Source organism: Glandiceps talaboti, chromosome 16, assembly GCF_964340395.1.
Source record: "Glandiceps talaboti chromosome 16, keGlaTala1.1, whole genome shotgun sequence".
Taxonomy (NCBI): Eukaryota; Metazoa; Hemichordata; class Enteropneusta; family Spengelidae; genus Glandiceps; species Glandiceps talaboti.
The window spans coordinates 2705001-2726353 of NC_135564.1; the positions used below are offsets into that span (position 1 = coordinate 2705001).

Below are 21353 nucleotides of genomic sequence, written 5' to 3' on the forward strand. Positions count from 1 at the left end.
CACTCACAGTCTAGTTCCTATACAGTATCTTTACCATTTACACCTCCACTCACATAGTCTAGTTCCTATACAGTATCGTTACCATTTACACCTCCACTCACAGTCTAGTTCCTATACAGTATCATTACCATTTACACCTCCACTCACAGTCTAGTTCCTATACAGTATCATTACCATTTACACCTCCACTCACAGTCTAATTCCTATACAGTATCATTACGATTTACACCTCCACTCACAGTGGTTTAGTTAGAAACCATGTTGGCATCACACCTACATAGTCTTAGTCTAGTTCCTATACGGTATCATTACGATTTACACCTCCACTCACTAGTCTAGTTCCTATACGGTATCATTACGATTTACACCTCCACTCACTAGTCTAGTTCCTATACAGTATCGTTACCATTTACACCTCCACTCACAGTCTAGTTCCTATACAAATCATTACGATTTACACCTCCACTCACAGTCTAGTTCCTATACTGTATCGTTATGATTTACACCTCCACTCACAGTCTAGTTCCTATACTGTATCGTTATGATTTACACCTCCACTCACAGTCTAGTTCCTATACAGTATCGTTACTATTTACACCTCCACTCACAGTCTAGTTCCTATACAGTATCGTTACCATTTACACCTCCACTCACAGTCTAGTTCCTATACAGTATCATTATGATTTACACCTCCACTCACAGTCTAGTTCCTATACAGTATCATTATGATTTACACCTCCACTCACAGTGATTTAGTTAGAAACCATGTTAGCATCCAGACTAAGTATTTATCAATTTCTGTCGAGTGCTTCAAAACCAAAACTGAAAAATGACTCATGTTTCTCTCACGATTCCACAAGTTATATCTTCCCTCACATCACATACATGTACATTTCAAATTACTTCAAGTTTTCTATCTACTGACAGTCAGGACAACATAGACTTCATGCTCCTTACCTCATCAGGTTGATATTGTTGCTCTTAGTCTAGTGGCAATCCTTCTCAAGAGAGATCTTGAGATTTGAAGCCACAGATAGCATCTAGACTAGTTGCTCTAGGATCAATGCCTAAGCTCAGAGACTTTGATATCTGGCATGACATATGAGTGACACTCAGTCAAGTCAGATACACATAGCCAAGTCTCCGGGCTGTATGTAAGCATATACAGTTAGTACGGCATAATGAATAGCAAAGTTAGCATGAATTCTATCCCAACTAGAATAGAATTGAAAAATAAATATCAATGTACTAGAAAGGTTAAATCTATGTGATCACTTTTAATGTCTGTCCAACAGTGCATGAAAAATTTCCCTTTTTATAATTATACCCTAGCAGGCAAAAACCAAATGTCAGAGTGTTTTAATAATGCATACTGTTGTGCTACATACTTCTGTCTGCACAAATCCTAACACAATAGTGTCTCAAATCAGGCAGAAAAACGTCCCAAGGATTCAATACCCTAAGCAATTCTTTGTACACGTCTTGTTTAGCCATAACATGGTGTACAAGCTATCTCAAGGGTGGTCAACCGAGCACCGGAAAAGGTGACTCGGGTCCCAATATATCAAAATTAGTCTGCCAAATCTCTACTGAACTCTGGTACCAAAACATATCTCTTTATAGGTGGTTAACCTTTTCCTTCTAGGTCTCTCCACCCCATCAAAGTCTAGTTTTGACAGATTACCATTCATTTGAAAAGTTTGAATTGCAATGGTCAAATCGACATGAAACAGGGGTGGCAGCATGAAAATCATGAGATGAAAGTTTCCAAGTGACAAAATTTTTCAATGTCTATATACAATGCAGATTTTCATTTTTCACAACTGTGTATGTTTTAATCTAAAACTATAGGTCTTACGCTATGGCTTAATTCATAACTTGAAAAGTGAAGAAATCTTGCTGAGCAAGGGCAAGTAATACACCTATATACAATACATACTGCTGTTATCATCAACAAATATTGTAAAGTTATTCCAAAACAGTGTTTTTCTCTCATGACAATAAAATTTCCTACTTTTACCATTTGTACAAACGCTGCTATGTTTGACTATGTGAACAGCGGAACATTATGCAATATACACTCCATGTAGGATATACATTGTACTTTGCTCTCTATACTAGCTGTAATAGCTATTGCATACTTCTGGTTAAAACCTTTTCAGTGCAGAACGGTTCTTTTGTTGTTACTGCTAATCCATGCTATACAGATGTGCTAATAAGCCATATACCTTGTGTTTAATGTCTGGTAGACTGTAGAGGTACAGGATAAATTACACAATCTTAGACAACCACCAACAACGATGATACAGTTATACTATACAACTGAGTGAGCTGAAAACATATCATTTACTTCACGATCTTCAAACACAGTCTCTGTAGTTTTCCATCCTACATGCATATCCCACTTTCACTTTCAACTGGTTTAAGTCAAATTGAATCAATTTCTCTCTCTAACCCAACTCACCTGTTTTTTCTATGCAACTTTAAAATATTCATGACCAGAACATGGAAGTAATCTAACAACTCCAGAGAGTGCTTTCGACTCCAAACAAGATCAGTGGTTGTGTCAATCAGACTGCCAACTACACACGTTTTATATTTACACGAGCGGCAGGTGTTTGAACACACTGTCAGAGAGCCAGGAAAATGTAATGTATGCATGAATGAATTATTGTTGGCCTGCCCTGTTTTCCGTATGAAAGAATTGATTGATAAAGTTGGGGACAGTGAAACTCACCCGACAATAAATATAGATCTCCACTCAGCTGATTCAGAAATTCATCCAGGCTTCTCATAACCACTACAGATATTGTCAGCAATACATCACAGTTACACTTTCACAGACATAAAATATTTAAAGGTCCTACTCCGGAGGTGACTGACCACGGGTTTGTCTGACAATAGCCCGGTTACTATTGTAAACTAATTGCATTCATTTCTTGAGGGGTATGCAAATATTCTAAACGATGTTTGCAAAGCAAGTCTGGATCGCTGATCGGCATCACAAAACAAACCCACTGTACTGACTGTCCAATATGATGTAGTAGTTACACAGTTTGAACAAAAATTGGATATTCAAATGATCAATGGTATGGCTTTTTGCCAGACATGCAGGAACCTGTTTACAATTATCAATGGGACTGAATTTCAATTTTCATGATATTTTGACATTACATATTTCTTTCAGACTGAGGGTCCAAGCTGTCTTCAATTCCCAAAAGAAAGATGATGACAAAACAGAGATTATCAGTATCTAAACTAATTTCTTATTCATTGGCCAATCACTTGTACATGGAAACACCTTTTTATTGCACTTAAAAGTTTTTTGTTGTTTTTTTCAACATGCACTTACAAGTTCACATTCTAATTAATCGTTAATTTAAATGCTTTTCTATTTTTAAAGTGTGGGCGTACAACACCCCCTGCCTACTCTAATTGGACATCTTTATTTTCTTTTTTTTTGCTGGAGGTTAACTATTATTACAGCTATGTGTATGTGTAATCCTAAAGCTATTACAGTTATGTGTAGTCCTAAAGCTATGGACGCCATCCTGCATACCTTATTTCACAAACACCTTTACAAAAGTAACATACTTGGTCGTAAAAGTCTACTCAATAGAAAGAAGACTGTATACTAGCTGCCAATACCAAATTTACTGGTACCTATTCTGTATAAAGCTATGCCTAGGGACTATGGATGGGTGATGATGAAATGAAAAGATAGCCAGCTTCCTGTAATTACATGATCAACTGAGCTACTTTCTTAGATTGCTTGTTTTCCACAGCTTTTGAAAGAAAACATTACAAATGCAAGTGTAGGGGACATTAGTTTATAGACAATTTAATTGAACACTGCAATGGAAAAAACAAGCCTGGAATCCAATCTATATGCATTCCAGGCTATGGAAAACTTGTTGTCTAGAAACTGAAGATGCTTAATTTGGTTGCTTCTTTTATATCTCTGGTTGACAACAACGTCAAATAAGGCATTTGCAGAAAATTGGACAAAACTGTTTTGAACAGTGAACGATTGTGTGAACATCAACGAATGAATTACTTGGAGGCAAAACAGAACATGTCTGTCTGTACACACTCTGTCTTGAGATCAAACTCTTCAAAACATTAGTATGAATGTTTTTGTTGGAGAGAGTAGACTTGGTGTCAGCTTAGAATCCAGTTGTGTGGTTATTATGCTCTTGTTTTTCCCCTACCATGTCTAGCATTTCACTATAATGGTCATATATTAAAACCTAAAATTAGATTATGATTTCCCCCAGTGATGATGATGACTATGGTAATTATGTTTACATCCTACAGCTCAATCCTCCCAGTTGGTTCTAATTGTGTGGTGACATGTCTATAGACATCATCTCACAGTGGGGAAAATTTACACCTGTTTTTTGACCATGGCTTCATTAAAACAATGGGTCATTATCAAAATACTAGGCATGGAAGGGAAAAGCAAGAGCAAAATCCCTGTATGACTGGATAAACGTTTTCAATCACCAACCAAGATGTACTAGGCACCTCACCAAGATGTACTAGGCACCTAGCTCACCAACTTAGTTTGGAATCCATTCATGTGAGTATTCTAGATGAAGCTGGTGAGGTGATGGGTACTGCTTGGTTGGGGTTTGGAAACATTTACGTAATAAAATGACATTTGCCATATGAAATGTACTTGTATACAGATGCATCATATTTCATGTATTTTATGGGTCAAAATCTCATATCCTAATCTCTGGCAAACTGTGTAGGAAGCTAATGAGTAGTATTATCAGGACTTTCATCCATATTTCAAATCAATTTATGCAGTGGATAGATTTCATACAGCGATACAGCCAAACAATATGACATTGCGGGTTACACATTAGACTATCAGTCAGACAATTTGCATAACCATTGTACAAATGTAAAAACTTAGACTAGATAAATCTGTTGAACTATAAATGCCACACACATTTCTGGATTTCAAATAAGATTATACCTCATTTCTTTATAAGTCATACATTCAATTTCCAGAGATATTAGGGCTCTTTATCGATTAAGAACTTTACCCTTTCTTAGAGGCACGTGTTGTGAATTTTGATTTTACATAATGATGTGTACAAATGTACATGAGGACATATAGCTTTCACCTCTTGACATTCAAAATCAAAACATCTCTTATCAGTATGGGTGTATGCTGTCAGTCAAGAGACCTTGTAGTACTTGTGTCAGCTCAATAATTGATCTGACAGCCGAGTTCTAAGATTTCAATGTACGTCTCAGCTCATTGTTTGTTTTGACGAGGTGTTTACTGAATAGCCATCACAACTGATGGTAGAGATGTCTTAGTCAGCAAAATTGCTGCCTTGGATATTCTGATTTCTATCTAGCCATTCATGATATCCTTTTGTATTTTCTATTTGAGATAACTGCTGTCTCTTGGTTCATATTATCTATTTTTGGTATTTTCCATGTTAGATAATTGCTATCTCTCCATTCATATGCTTTTTTGTATTTTATAGGCAAGATTGACAGCTGACTCAGCTGTATCTATAGAACATATCTATACAAGAAGTGGTTATTAGTATGTAGTCTTTTTATCAACTCATCATTTCCAAAGCAGTTTTATCATAAAATCATGGAGACTAATTCCAAGATTCATGTAGACTGCAATTCTTTAAAGCTTGCATGTGTACACCCTGTGTCATATGTTGCACAAAAAATAGGGTATTTGACGGGAATCTACATACTTTTTAAGGCAAAGTATAGTCTTATATTGCACAAATATTTTGCTGGAACTGAGTGTAAGTCAGTGAGGTTGGCAGAAATGTTTTACACTTGCATGTCTACTGTTTTGGGACATTAAATTAATTATGACACAAACATTTTTACTTGCAGACACACACACACACACACACACACAACTAAGCTGATGAAAATTGGCAACCACATTAAACTTTCATTCGATGTAAAAAATCAATTTGACAAGAGACCAATTATCTAATAATGTTTCATTAAACATGTGATTCTAGAATTATTTTAAGATTCCTATAGGATTTCTAACCACATCTTTCTCAAAACACATTATAATTCTTTGTTGTCAAGGGAATCGCTGTCAACCCAACGCTTATGATAATTTAAATGGTGAATGGATTTCTTTTAAAATCTTATACTGGATAGATCAAATTGGAATAACATCTTATATACCTTATTCCTAATAATAACTTTATATACAATAACTTGAGTAGAATACATTACACCATGCACAAGTCAAGTTGAACAAAAAATATGGAATATATATTCACAACAACGTATGTCTACATCACAGGTTCTGCTATGTTCTAGCTAAGAGTCAAAACGTTCAAAATTGCAATTACTTTCCTCGATTTTTCTTTGATATTACTGGTATAATTATGTTATTCTCCAATATTTTTCTTCATTCAGCCAGAAAATACTCGTGACCTCAGAGTGTCACTATGAGTCGCTAGACGAGGTCACTTAGAACCCCTAATCTCACTTGTATTTTCCTTTATGAAATTAAGAAAAATATTGGGGAGTAACATCTAATTGTACATTTCATATACATGTAGGCTATATTTGAACTCTGTATGACAAGTATCTCCTGACATCATAGCAAAATTAAAATATGTGCAATACTTCACTCTCAAGAGATCAACATTTTGCTGATGTTAACTTCTAGCTGTTTTGCTGACCTATCATTTTATCTGACGCTTGTCATATAGCTACTCAGTCTTGCTAATACAGTGTATTGGCAACAATGATTTTATTGGTATTTTATATACTCGCAGAAATCATTCATTATAAAAAAAATTAAAAAAAAATTAATATACTATATAAAGTCTTCTGAATTAAATTGTTTAGTCTTAATATTTCTTATTATGCATATTTATTTCCCATGGAAAAATGTCGGCTTTGTACTGAACTACTAGTTTTGTACTGAGCTATACAAATGACAACAGATAATAACTAAAATATATCCTCCTCATCTTACTAGAATCTCACACAGTGCATCCATTATTTTGTGTATGTTTTCATAAATACAAAAGATAACTTTGGAAGGCAAGGCTTTAGAAACTTCTAATAAACTGTAGAAGGTATAAGCATGAACTCTATACATTTCAACCAAACATTCCTAGGAGAATTTTTTGACAATTCAAATATCTGGTCACTAGAGGGCGTTGTCTCAGTGTGTTTGACACTGCACCTCAAGAATACATAGAAGTGTACGATCTACAAAATACTAGTTCTTAAGTACAATAAACACATCACACATCTTTAAGTCAATCACAGATCTTTATCTCATAAATATGTTATAAGAACTATTTTGCATAAAGTTGTATCAAGGTTCAAAAAACTCAACACATACATGTACTGATGGATTTTATGCATAACTTCTTAATCCTGCCATGTTCTCGCCTTGAGGAACAACAGTAGTATAGCCATGAGACTACTTACTTCTTGAGATACTATCTCAGATACTACCTCAAGAAGCAAGTAGTCTTTGGGCTTTGCAGTAACTCCAAGACATGTCTTTGTGCTACATCAACAGGACAGTGACTAGATACTGAAATGTTACTCCATGTATTGTGTTATATTTGTGTGATTTGAATGAGGTCAACAACCTAAACCAGACATACACATCCACTTGTCTGCCAGTAACAGCCATACAATGACCTCAAAATACACAATAGGTTCACTGACTACTAAAAACATATGGTCCATAAAAATAAATAAGTTGTGGGTAAGGAAACCAACAGATGAGCCATAATATTTATCCAAAAGGGAATAATTAACATTGTTTTACTATATGCTGACTAGGCAGTTTTCCCATATCCTATCACAAAAATGTCAAGATATGTACTTCCTTGTAAAAATGCCATTTGAAATAGTAATAACCCAAACTGGCCATTTTATTTCTTCTATTTTAAAATCAACATATGTACCCTTTTAATCATTTGTAGCTGTCAAATGAGTTATTTGTAAGCTCCTAAAATATCTCTCCTTTGTGCAACATGTGCATGAGATCAGTGTCTGTAGGACAATGACATTGCTATGGACAGACAATGCAGACAGACAGACAGACAGACAGACAGACAGAGAGACAGACAGACAAACAGACAGATAAGTATCCATTCACGTTATCCCTCCCTCGTGGAATACTACTTGTAGGTGTGTGTGTGTGTGTGTGTGTGTGTGTGTGTGTGTGTGTGTGTGTGTGTGTGTGTCAGTCTGTCTGTCTATCTGTCTGTCTGTGTGTCTGGGGGGGGGGGTTGGTTTAAAAAATAAGTATATCAAAAATGCCTTACCTGTATGGGATCCATAGGGGAAGCCTCTGATGTGAGATGTTCAAAGGCACTATCTGGTGAAATATCTAATGTGGAGTATGGTGGTGGTAGTTCACTGGGATTGATTGCATTGGCACCAACCTCTACAAAGCCTGATGCCTCCACCATGACAGGGTCACCTGATATCTCACCATACTCTGGTGGAGAATAGGGTGGTGGAGGCACAGGTGGTGTAAAGACAGAATCTATCACTTCACCAATGGTTGTAGGATCTATGTGTTCATGGCCATGGCCAAGCCGACCAAACCGGAACTGGTGAAATAAACAAATGGGTGAATAAATATTAACACGATATCACAAACTCGATGACCTATTGACAGAGATGTCCAACTAAATGACCTATTGACAGAGATGTCCAACTAAATGACCTATCTGACAGAGATGTCCAACTAAATGACCTATCTGACAGAGATGTCCAACTAAATGACCTATCTGACAGAGACATACTGATAACTCCTATACCTTAAAATTAGGGAAATATTTTCCTAATATAACTATGAAGTCACTTAAGGTATTTGCTAAATTGTTGCTTTCTACATATAAGTCAGAAGTGTTCTATATGATGATAATCATCCCATGATGAAGCTCTAAATTATACCATCTACAGTGCAATATGTGTAGCAGAAAAATACTATACTTATCATTACCTTTACCTAGAAACATAATCAAGAAAACATTTCCTGTGTTCAAATGGTTTTAGCAGTCCTTCAAGGTAAAACAGCACACTAGATTTGACTGGACCCCTAGTCTAGCCACCAACTGACAGACAAACAGCTTAATTTAGCAGCAGCTGTCTCAACTAACTAATGATCTTTGCAAAAATAAACCATATCACTCAACAAAAAGTATCAGATTCTGAACTAGAAGCTTTGATATTTTGATGTCCACGTGACATAGAAATGAATGCAATTGTTACCATACTCCATGGATGACAGAACCTGATGACTATCATAGTTTTGCCTTACATGGCAAAGTCAAACAAACAAATGAACAACTGTAGGATTCTCTTGGAGAGGTATAAGTATCTTAGTTGTAATGCTATATCAGTCTGACCAGGCACTAAAAATATACTCCAACATACTTGCTTGGTAGGGGCAAGTATCATGGTGTGACAAAGTTTTACAAAAAAAGTGTGCTTAAAACAAGATCCTCTAATCTCAGTCATTGACATCATAAGAATAATCTTCTAAGAAAGAGCTCAGTTTGAAGCAACAGAAATACACAGTAGAAAATCTAGGTTACGGATGAGATGACGGATGATAACAAAGGAATCAATATTTTGACCACAGAGGGCGCCATTCAAAATCTGAATTTTTCACCAACTAATAATTTCCAGTTTCCCTGAATTTGTGTTCTCAAATATTATTCCAAATCTTACTGCAAGTGGAAATTTTTCTGTTAATGTGAAAGGGCCATTTTAAGGTTAATTTCTAATGTTTGGCTTGTGACATGAAACATACAATTCAAAAAAGGATACACAATATATGCAACACTGATATTTTCTAGTTTACTCTATATTTGGGATTCCAAATGTTGTGATATACAGGATTTCTGGATGTTTGTGAGATTTGCTTATAGGGTAATTGCAGTGACCAAGTGATAAAACAAAAAAATACCACTGTTGGTAAAAAACAATGTGGCATATCTGCAGGTCTCTTGACCAATCAGAATGCGAGATTGGTGACAGGTGACATATTTGCACTTATCTTATCACACATGTGCATTGGAAAATGTTGTGATTACCTTGACTTCATCAACAGATTAACAAAAGAAAACCATTTCAGATCTATAAATGGTGATTTTGAATTAGATTTTGAACGATTATTATCTTCTGTTCAATAAAATTTGGTAGACAAGTGGTTGAGCTTTATGCAAAGCTGACATTCTGAAAGCCAAAAAATCCTTAATCTCCTGTACTTTGTTTTACTAAGTAGTAAATAATTAAGTGGCAAGAGCAGGTTTACTTAGACAGGCACAAAAAATTGAAATAAGTATGTAAGACTGTCAGACCTAACCAGACAGTAAATTGGCATGGTATGAAATTTAACAAAAGTGAGAATTATGTTCTTAGCTCTAATCTGGAATCCTATGTAATCAGTTCAAATTGGATTCACAGATGAGGTTGAGAGGCCAGCAATTCATATTGATAATCTAAAGTATACTCAGGAATTATATTATGTAGATTAAATTTGGGGAAGGGGGGAAATGAATGAAACGTTTCAATCTGTCTACCATGGATTTATATTTTCAATACTTAATGGTTCGTTTCAGCACTGAAGTGTGACATCCTACATGTATTGCCTTGTTCCAGTGTTTGAGTGCAAAGTTTTTCTTGGAACATTTACTGCAAAACTTTCCTTCCAATATATTGAGTGCAATGAATCCTTTTTAATAGTGAATACCAAACACTTCGTTTCAATATCAAACTGAAATAAACATTCTTTAGAACATATTCATAGTGGTAGTACTTTGGTTTCAGTAATTGAGGGTAATGTTCGCAAATCTTCACATAAATTTGTCTTATTGTTCATTGAAGCAGACTGGACAACCTTTCGTATCAAGGTTCTAATATCATGCGGACCATGGTATACTCTAGGTACTATACATGTAATCGTTTTCATTTCCTATGATTTCTCTCTTTCTCCACATGTAGTCTGACGGACAACGTCTACCCAAATCTAGCTAAATCTCTAGTTTTGCTGCTAGACAGACTCCTTGAGCTATTCTGTTCACTGTGAAGGCAACCGAAGGTCACTAGTGAGGCGATAGCCTAAATTCTACCCTAATATCTATCAGAAGAAAGCCAGAGGTCTAGCAGCTAGACTACTAAATCTCCTGCTGGGGAAACTGTGAACAGTGCATGTCAGTAGTAATCCATCACACACTGACAGGCAGTTGTAATTTGGTTACTTCACATTTTACTACAAACTCAACCTCCATTTTGAATGAATGTACTAGTATTAAGTGATGTGAGAACACAATAATGTCATAATGTCAATGCTCCAACAGCATAAACTATCGCTGTTGGTGGTAAGAACGGAGTTCTGTGCAAGAGAAATCTATTTGACTAGATCGTAGATGGTGGAGATGATCACACTGCGTATAGGACTACACTAACAGTGCTGTAGTTTCTGACTGATTTCTTTGTCAGAATTAAAAGAAATTGTCAGTTGCCATGACAGAGACATGGAAAAGGTTATTAGAAATTAGTCTTGGCTTATTACCCATGTGACTTTAATGTATTTTTTTCCAGTCAGATGGCCAACTAAATGACACCTACAAATGAGATAGGAGATTGTCTGCGATGAAGAGATGACTCACCCGCCTGCCTGTGTTCCTTTTCACGATATTGGCACATCCGAGGATTGTAGCAATAAAACAGAGTAGACAGGCAATTACATTAACCACACAGATGGTATACATCAATTCTTTCAACGTGGTTGGAACAGTGTTACAGTCTAGTACTCCTTCAAATTCCACGGCAACTTGCTTGACTTCACGCCCGCATTCGTACGTGCTTTCACAACATAGACAGGTGTACCGCATCTCGTGCTGCGTGCAGACGAGGAATGATTTTAGAAGGCTTCCTGTTTCCCCTGACAACACTGTGGCAACCAGATGTAGAATGACACAAACTGCTGAGAGGAATGTGAAGAAACTGACCTGTAGGAAGAAAAAAGATGATACAATGTATCAGTTAACTTCAAAGGAAAAATCTTGAGCAAATACACAGGAAACCAAGAACAGATATGTCAGCATCATCTCTGTGTAATAAAACATTTGATCTTACCTACTAATGTCTCTAATTATTTCTCAACTAACCATTGCAGTTTTCATGACAAAATAAATCTGAACTTTCCACTAAAGAGACTGATACATTTGTAAATTGCATAACATTTCTGAAAAAATTGCACATTACACTGCATCATGGGAAAATTACACAACACAATTGTACTTCTAGGATATTGAGAGATATCATTCGATTATCATTTTAGATCAACCCTCTAACAGTACTATTACATTGCATTATGGGAAAACTGCACAACAATAATACTTCCTTGGTATTGAGAGACACATATATCATCACTAGAGACCAACCCTCTAGCACCACTATAGTATAACTGTTACATTGCATGATGGGAAAACTACATCAACAGAATCAAACTTCCTTGGTATCGAGAGATATCATTATCACTATAGATCAACCCTCTAGCACTATTGCTTTGCATTATGGGAAAATTGCATGACAACAAACATTATAGCAATGTAACATGAACTGATATAATAAAGAGTGTATTCTTCAGCTTTGTAAATACATGGTAATGGGATGAGAATCAGTAGATGCATTTTGGACTTGGTGGTCACTGTCGTTTCTGTTCAACTGAACATACAAAATAGCTAGCATTCTGAAGATATGCCGCAGGTCTCTCAAAAGGATGAAGAAATCTATGATATATCTTAGATTGATATGAAACACCAGTACAAATGATATATTGGTTTCCTTTGAAAATTATAGAATTTTATGGGAATACATTTTAGTTTTCATCCATGTCACTTAATTCAAGACAGATTGAAAGCTTAATGCTAAAAACTTTGAACTGCTTATGCATCATCCTTCTCGCACACCAGAGCTGTCAGTTCTTCCACAATACTGCGAAATAAAGAGATGGTGGTACGTAAAAGTTGTGGTTTATGATGATGATAGTATACCTCTGTGAATCAGAACTTCAACAAATAGTCCAAACATGTGCAAGTGTGCATTTGTGTAGTCTAGAGGCTATCTGTGGCTTCAAATCTCAAGATCTTATGAGAAGAGACTTCAAACAACAAATTCCCCCTGGACTAGTGGTTGTGTGACAAGTAATACTTTGAAAGGTGGATATGATTAATTACCTCACTACTCATGGAATGTCACTGTGTACAAGACTAACCACTTTTAATTTTATACAACTGACATTTCCAATTCAACTGTTTAAAAAGTACTACAATACAGAAATGATTTTACACAAGTAACGGCCAGTAAATCAACAAAACTGAAACTGTAAAGTCAATTTCCAGTTTAAGAGTAATTGTGGAGGAAATTACATTTAGTAAATTTCAGTATAAAATCATGATTAATTGAAATGTCCATAAAATCGTATAATTGAAATATCAAGATTTCTCAGAGCTGTCACAAACAAAACTCTGTTAACTCTGTTAATGATATTAGATGATAATTAATTATCAAATTAGTTGCATCTATTTTTAACTTATTTAAGTGCAGATATGTCCTTGGACACCATTATTTCATTAGTGTGCGTGGAAAAAAACAATACTTGATATCTCAATGTAGACAAATTACCTGTAAAATCATCGTGACAAATTCCCAAATCGTGTTTTATTTCACGAAATACAAACATTTGTAGTGAAATGTCATTAATTTTGTTCACTGAATAAGTATAATTTGTCACTGGTGATGATGTCAATGTATTGTGTGTTTCTGAGGATCGTATTGATTGTGATAATGAAATATTACTTTTTTGTGAACACAGCAGACAAAATCGGTAAAAGGGTTTGATTGATTACTAGTCTACGATCTATGTCAGCTGATGTACTACATCAATAATCTGTATTTCAAAATACTGGTAGTATACATGCAGTGTTGCAGCTAGCCTTTTGAAAGAGTGGGACATAGTGTCTCGAGACTTTCATTTTTCTGGGTCATCATAAATTTGTTGGGGGACATTATGAAAAAGAGCACCAATTATTAAAAATAGTTGCCTATCCAACTCTGTTGTTATCTATGCAATATATGCGATCATTTGCTGTTGCTATAGGTGAGGTCATGTTGCTAAACATATTTGCATACAATTTTAGTGTGGGTCATCTATGATCCGTCACTTCAAAAATTGTGGGTCAGGTCCAAAAAATGTGGGACAAATGACCCAAAAACCCCCTCTGGCTGCAACACTGTACATGTAGTATATCTGGTAACATAAAAACATCCACAACCAGCTTTTACACTATAAAATCCATTCTTATGGCAAAACCTCATATGAGAGTTATCAAACAGAAATCCATTGAAATATGTAAAATACCAGTTCTATTTGTAGTGAAATATGAATGAATATTGTTAGAATTTGAAGAAAAAAATGCTTCACAAGAGGTTGTTGTGTCATACTGTAACCAGTTTTTACCTCAATAAATTGCTAAAGACTAACTTGAAATGTTGGTTAGTCATTGTCATTATCTGTATCATTACTGTTAAAGTATCATTATCTATAAATTTTAGCACCCTGGGTCTAAAATCTAGTCTAAGTCTTCAGTTAAATATTGCTTCAGTTTGATAATGTTGTTTTTAACATATACATACTTTTGACATACTCTATATATTTTTGAGAATATACCTAGTAGTTTCCATTCATTCAGTAGGTTGAACCGTTGAAGTTGATTTAATTATATACATGGATAAAAACTAAAACGTATTTATAGTTGCAAGAATAGTGCATTGTGGGAGGTCATGTTGTGTATTCCAAGTAAACAATTATCAAGGTTCAAGAATATATAACTACATGAAAGCTGCTGCATATCACCTTAATATGTGAATTCATCATTTAGTTTTGTACCATCCAATGTCAATTTACAACGAACATTTAAATGAATTGAAAAGGTAAAATCATACACTTATAAAATTAATATGTATGTTTGAAATTTAGAATTACATACAAAATACATCTACGAAGCCCTAGCTTTGAGATTATGGCAAATAAAAAGATGATGAATTGGATAGAGTTGACAGTTTGATCAATGATGTATACTATAATATAGCTGTATATGTATATATATATATTCAATGTACTATTTTGTAGATCTTATTCATATATACTTGAAAGTTAAACTGGCCTCCAAATAAATCCCAAAATGTGAGTTTTTTAACACCACTAGAAAGATGAGGATTCAGCAGGGTTTAGAATGAGTTATGTAGCTATGTATTACACAGGACTAAGGCTCACCCAAGTATAGAGCACCACAATGAATACCCATACATATTTACACACATATACATGTAGTTCTATTTGAAATTTAGACTAAATACCAAATAAAAGTCCTACTTTTGTGTTTTCATACAATTGAAAAGATGGAGTAGAATGTATGTAATGAAAACTGTCTGTACATTCCCGAGATGTGAATATATGTAGATACACATTCATTCATTCATTCATTCATGGCACTATGTTTGAAATTTAGATTGAATACCAAATAATGCCCCAATTTTGACTTTTCATGCAAACAGAAAGAGATGACTTTAACTTGAATATGTGAGGATGTGATGAAAACTGTCTCTACATTCCTGAGATATGAATCCATATAGCTGCACACATTCATTCATTCATTCATTTATTCATTCATTCATGGCACTATGTTTGAAATTTAGATTGAATACCAAATAATGCCCCCATTTTGACTTTTCATGCAAACAGAAAGGGCTGGAGCAGAGTACACAAGGAAATGATGAAAACTATCTGTATATTTATGAGGTGTGTATACACATGCATGCACACATCTATTCGGTCATGCATCATGATTTTTTCTATTCTGTCAATCTTGCAATACATTCAATTTGATCAGGAGCCCCAGTAATTAGTAATTCCTAATTCCTAAGACTGTAAAAGGACGGACTCGACTAGTTGCGAAGACAACTATTTTTCGTCTCCCTTTCCCATGTTGAATACTTTATACATTGTAGAATTGTTATATATGTATATATATTTCTGGAAATAAAGATTATTATTGTCTATGGCTGAAATTTAGAATGAATACCAAATAATGACCCAATTTTGAGTTTTCATGCAAATAGAAAGAGATGACTTGAGCAGAGTATGCGAGGATGTGATGAAAACTGTCTGTACATTTATGAGGTGTGCATACACATACATGCATGCATGCACACATTTATTCATTCATGCATCTATGTCTGAAATTTAGATTCAATTCCAAATAATTTCCCAATTTTGAGAGTTTGCACATATATGAGGTGTGCATACACATACATGCACACATTTATTCATTCATGTCTGAAATTTAGATTGAATTCCAAATAATGTCCGATTTTTGAGTTATCACGTAAATGAAAATACAAGGATTCAATAGAATTAGTTTATGTTATGAAAACTGTCCGTACATACTTGTACATGTTTATGAGGTGTAAATACATGTAGATGCACACATTCACACTTGACTCCATCTATAATCTTGCCTCCACCTGAAATGACTTTGTGCTTGTTACGCTCACACTCCATGTTGGCTGTATGTGTTATAAGTAGTGAATAAATGTTTATCAATTACATTCACTACTATCAAGAGGTCAGTTGGTACATACTTATTAGCTGTTTGATTCATTTTGAAGAGTGCCTTTCAGTCCATTAACTTCAAGACTTTGATTAAGGTCCTGGCTTTCTCCATTTATTGTGTTCAATTTGTTTCACTCTGTATTAACAAAGCTGTATTTTATACGATGAGAGGTTAACCATGTCTCTTTCCAGTGGTTCACAAAGTGTATGAGGAAACCCTGTATATCTTCTCACTGCATTGTGTTCATGATTCTCTAATATTCCCAATTATTCACATAATAGTTCAAAATACTGCCCTTTTGACCTGTAGCAGGTGTTATTACCTTCCCTTTCATATATAATATTAATAAGTCCATTTTTTTCCGATATGGATCTCATCTTCAAAGGTCACTTTTGTGTCTGTTTTATGCTTATCAATTTTATGCATTATGCACAACCTATCATTCATGACATGATGGTTTAATCGCCACGATATTAATATTCAGAGCACCTTGGAACCATTAACAAAATATCAAAGTATAGAACATACATGAATTTATTCTATTCATTGCTCTACAACTAGAATTTTATTTTCTAAAATTAGGTGGACAGATAGAAGTACGACAGTGGAAATGTGAAATGTAATGTAAAAGTCTTTGGAATTGTTATGTTATATTTTCTTGTAAATTAGATACTGTGCGAATAATTTGCAGCTTAATTTGAAAACGTAATTGAGGGCACACTTTCAAGAACTTGAAGGAAATTGAAATCCTGGTGGGAATTGCATGGCTATCTCATTTAATTAACAAACTTGGTATCAACAATTAAACTGTTTTCCCTACTTCAAAAGGAAATATGGCAGGCCATACCATACTTTTTAACTATCAAGGCAAACCGAGTTTCTCTCTTCCCATGTACTGCAATACACTCAGCGTACAATGTTACTGAGTAAATACTAATTTCCAGGTTGGAATTGAATTACAGTCCCTAATTCACAATGTAATTAATTGATGTATGGACTGCTACATGTGTACTTCATCAGTGTCGTTATCACTGGATACTTTTCACTTGACTTACAATTTAGTAATTTATATCACATACATCCTGTTCTAACATTGAGAATGCAGTGTTCATTTTTTTTTTGCAATAGGGGGTTTGTAGTTGCCAGTTGGAGATCACGAAGGAAGGCCTTGGGCCTGCATGTAACCATTTTGATACTATATTTGCATAAATTGAGGTGCTTTAGGCTGCTTTATATATACTGTTCTTAAAATTGGGGAATCCAGTATTCCCCACGGCATTTTTACTCAACAAGGGCTTTTACAGTTACCAGTTGGAGACCACTGAAGGAGGATCCATGGGTGTGGTAACTGTTTCGGTACATTTTGTGCATAAATTGAGGTGGTTTAGAATGTGGTGTCATTTACATTTCAGAATTTACAAGAAAGCTTTTTTTGGCCCCCTTGTTTAAGTACTCTGTTCTGGGAAAATACATGTACAAGAATGCTTGATCTTTCTCAAATGAAATGACTTGAAATCCATGTACCCGGGTAGTTATCTTCTATATTATTACAGATGTGCACTTTTCAGAAAAAAGTGTGAGTTCACAGCTATAAATCAGTATCCAGTAAAAACAAAGAAAACAGACTACTATGGGGAAACAATACTTATAAAGGCTGCTAGTCTGGAATATGAATGAAAAAGAAAAGAATTTGGTCAAAAATAAGTTACTTTCAGAGAGCTGAAGTTTCAGGTGAAACGCTAAATTTCATCACAGCAAAATCACTACATACATGATAATATATAAATAGACCACATTTCTTTGAGAATTTATATTTTGGAAAACAACTAGACTTCAGAAGACACATGTATTTGACTACTTTAGTCTGCATTGCTATGCATGTATGTATGTATTGACATATAGAAACAGAAAGCAAGTGAGTGTGACTATGAGTACAATGTACATCCGCTACATCCATAAAGATGAAACTATTATTTTTGCAGCAGTCCTATGCACGGTTAGCATAAAGACTAAATGATGTGACCCACACAATGAAGCCAAGTGCATGGTTAATCAAATACAGACCCTACTCTGTGTTAGAAACCACCATGCCTGCAGCTGTTGACTCTTGAAATTTGAGTAGTGTTTACCTCTACTTTCTATACATTGCCTGAAGGTCTCAGTCAAGTAAGTCTTTAGACTGTCGACAGTCATTCGTGCCTTTTTTGCTACGTTTCATCGAAATCAAAGTCGTCACCTCACTCCATAGCACTGAATACTAGTGCGTACTGATAGGAACTGCGATTGTCTTAGGCATGTGCCTCCGGCAGCACACGGTTATAGTATTGCTCCGGATTGGAGCAAGGCAACAACTTTAGTTTTAGATCAAACGTAGCAAAAAGGCATGAATGACTGTCAACAGTCTAGTAAGCCTTGTAGACTTTAAAGTTACTTCCTGTGTTTTATGTAAACACCCTATAGGCAAACCTTAAAATACCAACAGTACAAATCTTTATTTGGATTGGGTGTTATGTTCAAGTTCATTTATCTCATGCCAGCAGAGAACACAATAAATGCACACATCACATAATTTCCTCTGGGAGGAAACACTTGGTCTCTGGTCAACCATCATTTTGATTCCTGTGAGACTTCTGTTTATTTGAACAGTGTCTATCATTGAACTATCTGTCATCAGAGAGCTGATACTAGACTATGTCAAGGAGGTGGTTATTAGTGTATAGATAGTGCATGAAAGTAAATGTAACTGACAGCATTACAAACTTGTTTAGCTTCAATCACTATCTATGGTGTTGAATCTCTTCTCACGGGAGAGATCTTGAGAATTGAAGCCATGGATAGCCTTGAGACTAACTGTTCATAAGCCCAGTAGCCTAGAGTCAAGTCATATGACAGAAACTAGAGTGTGGGGATTTGGGTCAATGGGGAGGGGTGATAGCCACAATTCCTACACAACTTCACTCTTGGCTAGTACTAGCCCAGAGACTTGGCTATCTGGCCTACCAACACTCATTATATCATTATATTCACAAGATTGACTTCATATACCACATGCAAGCTGAGCTATTACAATTGAATGTGTTCAAACAAAAAATATGGGGTTTGTACCCAGGTCACTCTATGTCACAACAACACATGTCTATGTCATTTATTCTGTGCAGCTTGAAATATACCATATGTGTATGCATAAGTTGGATTTTCAAGTTACGTTGTAACATATCATTTAAACTATTATTTATACAGTATCATATTATTCTAATTTTGACGTGTGAACATAATGTGTTTACTGTGTATGTGTTGTAGAGATAGCTGGTCGTACCGATCCTTGTATTCTCTGCTCGTGTTGAGTAATATTTGAAATGATTCATGTAGCCACACCCCTAACAGTCGTTATCATGGTTATCCTGCACCTGTACATTTAATTTACATAAAATATATGTAAATTACCACATCACATAGTATAATGTGTGTATCTTTACATACTGATTCATTTGAATAATGATAGTTTGATTAGTTGTCATGGTTAAAAGGACTGCACACTGTCACTGACCAGGCTATTGGGCTAAAATTTTCAGTTATTATCAGTTATCATAAAAAGCAGAGAATATGATGGCTTGGACATACAACCAGCTAGACAGTGCAGTATTAAAACAGGCTAAAGTGATCATAAATATCAAAATGAAATGGTAATAAATTATTATATGTTCTATTTTGACTCTCCAGCATGAGGTGAAATATTATTACAGGTACTAAGAATTCATGCTGTACCTTTATCATTGTTTAACAACCCAGTTCCAGAGGTGTGGCCCTGAACCTGTATGTTACTATTTTGGACTTCCATCATTAGACATAAACATATATATATACAAAACAATATGCTTCACGGCTTCAATATTCAGGGTCCCTAAAATATATGCTCAATATGAAAACAGAGAGTTCAGAGACTTGGCTATCTGACTCAACAATATCATTTACCCAAAAAATATTTTGGTGAACAAGAATAATGTCAAGCCTAATGGCCATGTCTCTGGACTCACAAATAGTGTACTGGATTGGTTATTTGTGAATCTGTACAGACAGAATACATCTTTGTGTATGACAATCATGTAAAACACTATATCTTCTCATTTCATCTTGGCAAATATGATTTAGATCTAGAACCAGACTACAAATGGAACTGATCCATTATAAATGATGCAAACAGAGTAACTGTTGTAGCACAACACCTGGGGTACCTATCATTTGGCGTACACTGTTTACAATTGTAATGACTTGATCAGGCTATCCTGTGGTTCTATCTCTTTGTACCATTTTCCAAAGATAAAATACACATGTGACTTGTATCTATATGGTGCAACACTTCTACTTTTCACTAGACAGTATTAAACCTACATGTACTTAGGCTCTCTTGTATGTAATACAGATATCTGGATCTGGAGAAGAAAGAAACTCTTAAATTATTATATGCACTGTCAGGCTTTAAACTTCTGTGAATGGTACCTTGGGAATAATTCACAGATTTTATTAGGACTTAAAGGCAGCTTATGTCGACTCTCGTAAAATTAACCCCTAAATACAGGTGTCACAAAAGTACAGGGGACAAGACATTCATTGTACTCTCACACGGAAACTAATGTGTAGGTTTGTGATAAAGAACAGCTGTCAGATATA

General features: G+C 35.1%; 1 protein-coding gene across 1 annotated transcript in view; it reads right to left on the reverse strand.

Annotated features, from left to right (window-relative positions):
- Positions 1-21353, reverse strand: part of LOC144447664 (uncharacterized) — a 75877-nt gene that overhangs the window by 14766 nt on the left and 39758 nt on the right. Inside the window, exons 3-4 of the mRNA XM_078137741.1 lie at positions 11676-12017; positions 8316-8606 (exon numbers count right to left, since the gene is read on the reverse strand). Of these exons, the coding sequence (XP_077993867.1) occupies positions 8316-8606; positions 11676-12017 (633 nt within the window). The remainder of the gene's footprint in view (positions 1-8315; positions 8607-11675; positions 12018-21353) is intronic.